Source organism: Saccostrea cucullata, unplaced genomic scaffold (genome assembly GCF_032062105.1).
Source record: "Saccostrea cucullata isolate Sc308-1 unplaced genomic scaffold, CSIRO_AGI_Scuc_v1 ctg4, whole genome shotgun sequence".
Lineage (NCBI taxonomy): Eukaryota > Metazoa > Mollusca > Bivalvia > Ostreida > Ostreidae > Saccostrea > Saccostrea cuccullata.
The window spans coordinates 1,388,570-1,396,149 of record NW_026920828.1 but is presented as its reverse complement, the minus strand read 5'-3'; the positions used below and the strand labels follow the sequence as shown (position 1 = coordinate 1,396,149).

Sequence of the window (7,580 nt, the reverse complement as noted above, 5' to 3'; positions counted from 1 at the left end):
ATTTCTTCATGTCGTTAGTTAGCGAGAACCAGTTTTTGTCTTCGCCCATCACTCTATCCAGCGTCTTGGTAAGCGTTCAAAAGCCATAATCTTTTACTATTTTTTAATAATTGTAGATGCATACGTTTTCCTTTTAATTAAACAGAAAATTTGTCCTATGCCTTAGCAAAACTCTACGAAACTCGCCAAACATTTATTTTTTAACGATCTTGAACTTGACGCCATCTTTCTCTCTTTCCATTTTCATATCTTCAACAGTTTAAACACGGCTCCAAATTATTCGAGAAAAATAAAATAGGTGATAAAACTAAGATGGATCGATAGTATTGTGTGTGGGTTTTTTTGTTTTTTTTTTGTTAGCATTGGGATATGTAATTTAGCCAGGAGCATTGATGTGAAGTAAAATAAAATTCGTGGGCGGATCATATAATTTTCCTGTAAAAATAATTTACTTTTATTTATTTTGATTACCGAGGAAGATAAAGTCATCAATACACTATAATTTGTAAACAAATAATGCAGTCATTTTCAGAGAGATGGAGAAGGGGGTGTTATAGTACTATTATATTAGTGTTATATGAACAATCTGGCACAGGCAAATGCTTTTTTTTCATAGAAATTCTTTTCAAGATTATTTTGATTCTGAATGATTAGGAAAACCAAAATAATTTTTATAAATAATGAAATAAATAAACAATGAAAAAAAGTTAAAGTATATAAGATTTGAAAAAAAGGAATTAAAGTTTTAAGTCTTTAAAATGGTCTGGATAAATCAATTCAATTTCAATTTCTTTATTGCAAAAGACATACGTCTTATACTAAGTTATAGCATTAAAACAATACATAACAAATGAAATAATCGACAATCATGAAGAAAGTCATTCATAGAAAGCAATGCAATGAGAACACATTGTATCTCACTATGTTCATCAGATCAGCATACATTTGTCAAAATATTATATTCGAATATTCATTTGTTGGTATTCTATAAAATTATGAAATATTCGTATTTAAAGTATACAAGCATCAAAAAGAAAAAAAAATCTGGTAAAAACTGAAGCTTTATCAGAAATTGAATCAAATTCTTATCGTTAACCAACAAAAAGATTTTAATTAAAACAAAATTAAAAGACACTCCTCTTGGATTACCTTAAAGGTGTGAAGAGTGTGTTCATTAAAACAATTTAAATTATTCATTTGATCATTTAATTAGATGTATAACAGTGTCCAGTACTTAGAATTAGTTTGTGTTGTTGAAAAGAATTAGTTTGTGTTGTTGAAACGACACATTTTGAAAGTAACAAACATCCCTTATTTATGTATACATAATTTAAAATCATTATCAGTTAATTAGCTAAAAGTAATTGCTTTTAGCCTTTTAATGTTTCTCCATTAGATAATTGTTCTGTGTGGTATAAATCTGTAGGGTTATCAGTGTACACTTTGGTAAGATGATTAATTAATCTGGAACTTAATTATTAAAAGAATCTTTTGAATTTTCGTGGGAAATTTTGTTTATTATATTTTGGATGTAAACTATATATTCTGTAAAATATTTTAAGAATATAATTATAGTGCATTTACAAAACTCTACATGAAATTTTATTCCAAAATAATGATATAAAAGGTATATTGCTTGACAAGAGAGTGAAGATATATACATATTATAATGCAAGATGTATTTATTTTATCGAATATTCGAATATATTCGAATACTACTATCGAATATTCGAATATCAATTATTGACAATTTTGACATCCCTAGCATACATTAATGCAAGCAGGTGTTCACATATTATTTGTTGATAATGTTTTTCTGTGTGCTACATAAGAGCATAACAATTATTTTGTATAGGGAAAATAAAGGGAGTAAAACCCTTGCTGAGTCTATGCATAGATTATAAAAGTTCCCAAAAGTTGTCCATAAGATGTTATTTTTACCATATATTAATGACCCTTTATACAACGAAGAACCTTCGCTAGCCAAGTGTATTTTATGCAGTTGAGTGATCTGCCTTTTGAACTAACATTAATAAATTGAAACTATGTGTAGCTTTCAGTTTGTAAATCATCAGGTACTAGTATCCCCCCTTTTTAAGAAAATGAAATATATTAACTCAATACATGTACTTTTAATATAATTTTTCAAAGTTTACAAGCACTTTTCACTTTTAATGTAAAGAGCTTGCTTCAGTTTAAGAAAGTTCCTGAAAATCACTCTTATCAACCTTAAATTCAGGCCTGTTACTTTGTGATGGCAATGACTTAATTGTAAACATTTTACAGGTAAGATGTGACCATGGACAGTGTGCCAGGACGAGATTTCCCGTACCTCCATCATGAAGCAAACTTCTGCTCCTCCCCTGACCTGGAAGAGAGACCCACCTCCCTTACCTACCCTTACTTATCCAACCCTGGCCAGTTCTCCAACCCTCAGCCAGGTAATACAATTTTCTTTTTGTAATTACATCAAATCCATGCAATTGGTAATGATTCATGCACAGTACAAAAGCTGACATACTGATTATTTGGTTCTTTTTTAGCACCTGGTTTTCCGTATCAGCGATATGATGCCTCTCAGAATCTAGACAGCCTCAGATCTGCCACTAACCATCCACACCCTCTTCTGTTTTCTGGATCCCACACTCCAGAAGCTTCCAAAGAAGAACAGGCAGTTTCTCAGCTTGGCAACTTAGCAAGCAGCAAACTGGTCCCCAACAGTACTGGTGGCATTGATCTGAGTTCAACTTCACTTCATTCTGCACATCTAAAGCATGGTGCCTTAGGTCCAGTGGGAGGAGTCCCCCACAGTTCTGTTACAGACAACCTGACAAAGGTCTCCTCCTGCTATAGTCCTTACTTTGGAAGCTATAACAATCACCAGGAAATCCAGCAAGCCACCTTAAACCAGCTGGCTGAAGGGCTGTCTTATCTGCAACAATCAAGGCATTTTTCAGAGGAGGTTTTTCCACCTCATCAGGGTGGAGAAAATCTTCCATATGTTATGGGAAGGACAGTTCAAGGTCACCTCAAAGATGGAGGAAGCCTGGGGGGTTGTCAAGAGGCTGTTGATAGCATGGCATCCAAGGACAAGATCCTGTCCCCATCCTTCTACAGATTACATGAAGAGAATTTTACCAAACAGGGTGCTAACAAAGGTTTAACTGTTGAAAGAAAATCCATGGCTGCTAAATTGTCTCACCTCAGAGGACATAACACTCAAACTTCACAGCAAAGTAAATCTATGCCAAATACCTTAAATCTTAGTCAAGGAAGATCTCCAAATTGCAAAGTGAAATTCATATTGAAAGGAAACCTAGCCAGACCATATCCATTGTTGATTAACAATCCCAAACCTTTTGTGGATTATTCCTTTGAGCCTCTGTACCAGTGTGATGCCACTCTGTATGCTGATGATGTCTCCTTTATGGACTCTGGTGTGCAGCACTTCTGGCCATACCATGACCCTAGAAGAAAACTTACCAGACCTACAAATCACCAGGGGGAGTTTCCATCTGCTTCCTACTGTGAGGGAGAAGAGGAGGACGTGTCATCAAATCCTCTGGACTTCCTACGAGATTTTGTTCTGAATGAAAAAGGACAGCTGAACAACAGTGATCTTAAAAAACTCAAACAGAAGCTACATCAGCCATTTGCAATAACATCTCCGAGTTTTAATAAAGCAACAGCACCAGCTGTCATGACAACCACTGTGACAGATAATGCTACCATGGTAACCATATCCATTGCAAATAAAAAGCAAGGAGCTCCTGCGAGAACTACCACAGTGGATTCTGGGATCCAGAATGTAGTCCAAACTTCTAATCAGAACAAAAATTCTCCAGACAAGTCTAAAGTCTTACCCAAAGGTAGGAAAGAAGGGAAAGAAAACCAAAATGAGCCTGTTGAACAAAATTCAAAATCTGACAAGGAAGAAAACAAAGACAGACTAGAAATAAATATTAGGATTGACGACTCTCAGTTAGTCCAATGTGGTGATCAGAAACGGTGGCAGTGTCACTTGTGTGAGAAGTCCTACACCACCAAACACAACCTTGTTACGCATATCCTGGATCACAATGGCATCAAGCCTCATTTGTGTATGGTGTGTGGAAAATATTTCAAACAGTTGAGTCATTTAAACACTCACATGTTAACACATGACAACGTCAAGCCTCATGTGTGCTCCATCTGTTCCAAAAGCTTTACTCAGGTTTCTCACTTAAAGAGACATCAGGCAGTACATCTATCTGAGCAGCTTCCCCATAGGTGTGACACTTGTGGAATGGGATTTGCTTTTCCTGAAGACCTTCAAATCCACAAAGAGAAACATGAAAAAGGAGAGGAAAATCGGTGTTCTGAATGCGGAGAGGAATTTGATAGTCAGAGGGCACTGAAACTTCACATGGGCTACCACAGAAATTTTCCAAACCTTGTTTGTAAATACTGTAACAAATATTTTAGATATCCAAGTCAGCTGAAAGATCATCTTTTGTCTCACGAAGGAGCGAGACCTTATATATGTTCTGAATGTGGGATGGATTTCTATAAAGTAAGTATACACTCTTGAATTGAATTGGATTTACCAGGCTTTTAAAGTACCATAATAATTAGACTTGTCAAGCTATAAATATTTGTGAGTATAAAAAAATTATTCAATTAAAACAGAACAACTCAGATTTTATTATTCAAATCTTTAGGAGCACCACTTGAAGGTTCATGAGTACACACACAGCGGCAAGAAACCCTGGGAGTGTCCCCACTGTGGCCGCTGCTTCAATCAGAAAGCCAACATGCAGCGTCACTTACTGATTCACAACGCTGAACGGAAATATAAATGTGAGACTTGTGGGAAGACATTTACACAGCCGCAGACTCTGAAAGCTCACATGGTGGTGCACGCTGAAAAAAAACCATTCGAATGCCAGTTCTGTGGTGAGAAGAATTTCTATTGCTATATTCCCATATGATCATTTTTTTTTCTTGCAGAGTATATGTTATTGAGATATTATTTAAGGAATCACTGTCTAGTTTGTTGGGTATATCAGAGCATCATTGATAGTTGGAAATGTAGAAGAATTTGCATTATACATGTTATATTCTTAAAATGTATATTAAGTATTAAACTCTTTTTTTATATGTTTGAAATTTTTTATATTTAAGGAAAACAGTTTGGCCGTCTTCATAATCTCCAGGGCCATCTTCACATGCACAACAATTCCAAGCCCTACATCTGTTTCTGTGGGAGCTCTTTTACACTTAGAGGTAGATAAAGCTTTATTTGTATCTATATCGTCCAGACAATAGACATAGTTATGATGTCACACAGTACAATCAGGGAAGATCACTCTGTCACAGTTAATTCTGGATCTTATAAGGCACTTCCATATGGACCATATTTCATGATCACATATAAAATACTACACAGTACATGGATTCTTTAATGGAGGACTTAAATTTCTTTATTAATTTCAAAAATAAAATCAACATTGGTTTACAGTATGCTTATTCAAATACACAAAAGTCTTATCATAATAAATGTCCATTTTGACGTGTCTGATTAATGAAGATATGATGAAAACAACTCTAAGAAATTTATATGAGAATTGTTGTTTGTCATAAATATTTTTAAGGTTCATTTGAAACCAGACGTAAGAATTGTTTAAGTTTATAGAGATTTTCACACGGTAAGCTATAAATTTCAAGTGCCGGTATGACAAATAATGACGAATAGCCATTGATGATTGTAACAATATTTCATTTTGATTTATCTTTCATCACCAGTATTTAACTTGACCAGTTTAGTTCACATTGAAGACATAACAGACTTAAATCCCCAAATTTTGTTTTGGTTTGTGTATATCTGACAGATTTAGAAAACAAAATCAATATGTTTTATTACAGAAAAATAAGTAGCTTTGTTTTTGTACAGAAACAAAATATAATTTGTTTGACATTCATGTATAAAGGTTTGCAATTTTTTTTTTTACCAAAAAAAATAAATCAAAACTTCTGAAAAAATGATAACAAGCAGTTTGGAATATGTGTTCAGAACAAGTGCTAGAAAAACAGATATAAAGATGTTACAGAAAGTTGAATATTTGAAATTTTTCAGGAAATCTTAACCGCCATAAGAAGGTGAAGCATGGATTAAATGAGAGCATAGAAAGCACAGAAAACTTAGAAGAAGAAGCGGTAAGCTTTCTTAATGAGCTCAGTGATCGAACCAGGCCGGAGTCCGAGGCCACAGTGAGAGGACAGGAGGGGAATCTCTCAGAGACAATAAACTCTGAAACAGATGACGAGAAAGATTCTGATCAGAGTAACTCGAGGACACCAAGAAAAGCCCGAAAATCAATTCCTCGCAAATATACTTACAAACGCAGAACACACCAAGATGTTTCTGAAGATAATAATTCAGAGGAGGAGAAGGACACGGAAATAAACGAGGATGAGGAGAAGAGCCCCGAAGAGAAGAAGAAACTCCGCGTGAAGAAGAGGAAGAAATTTGAACCTGAGCGAGTGTATGCCTCGGATAACGAGGGAGATGGAGACCAGTATAACCCTGGTCAGGGCTCAGCCAGTAAAGCTGCTAGAAAGAGAAAAGCGTGACCTAAGAATCTCCCATAAAAGATGTTGTAGATGAGAAATTGATCTGTTTTATTGGTTGTTAACTTATAAGTCATGGCTGGTCTAAAATAGCAACATTTACCTTATTATGATTTTATAAAGTACATTGCATTAAGTTAATTATGTCTCCAATGTTAATGTGTATAGTGCAGTTGTTAAAGTGCAGTTGTTAAAAATTTTTTTAAAAAAGGAACATTGGGAAAAAATCAATGATATTAGGACTTTGCAAAGTTGTATCAGAAGATTGGAAAACATGTTTATTATACTGTTATTGGATATAAGTGTATATATATATATTGGAGTGCTATTTTTATTTTATTTTTATAAAGAAAATTGTGACTGAAAAAAAGGTTTTTGTCAAGATAATTAATTTTTGTTAATGACTTTTGTTGTTTGGATGACAGTTTTTCAATCTTAATTGATTTTCCTCATTGTCATTAAATTAAAAGTTTATATGCTTTACTTATATATATGTAATTCATTTTTATGCTCTCGTAAACGAAGTTTCGGGGGTATAAAGTTTTATTAAATGATCAGGAATTTTGGTGCTCTCTGATTGGTCTAGACGCCTTTTCCTGAGATGTACCTCAGAGTGAGTTCACCTCATATGACGTTCTGGAGGGTTTATCCGGGTTTTTCCTCTTGACTAACCATAGATTTGCTTACATTTTTTTCGACCAATCAGATTGCGTGTTTCAAAGCATGTGTCGGTGTGAATGTAAACGTGTCAGACACCAGTACCAAGGAGGTTAAAGGCTTTTGAAAGTAAATGGTTGAGTATTGATTGCTTAATAATATTGTTTTCCATTTCTAATTACTAGTTATTAATTAAATAAATATTAAGGGTGTTTTTATTTGATGGAGACAAGATTGAAAGTGTCAAAAGTGTTGTAAAATTCCTGATCATTTAATATAACAGTTATTGACGTTTTTCGGTCTACTCGTGACGA

General features: G+C 34.3%; 1 protein-coding gene across 1 annotated transcript; it reads left to right on the top strand.

The window, feature by feature from the left end:
* Window positions 1–7,024, top strand: LOC134258444 (GDNF-inducible zinc finger protein 1-like). The gene is made up of 6 exons (XM_062740998.1): window positions 1–68; window positions 2,287–2,441; window positions 2,544–4,552; window positions 4,701–4,935; window positions 5,164–5,265; window positions 6,116–7,024. Exons 2-6 carry the CDS (start codon window positions 2,300–2,302, stop codon window positions 6,610–6,612), a joined length of 2,985 nt encoding a protein of 994 aa, XP_062596982.1. The 5' UTR covers window positions 1–68; window positions 2,287–2,299; the 3' UTR covers window positions 6,613–7,024.
* The last annotated feature ends 556 nt before the right edge of the window (window positions 7,025–7,580 follow it).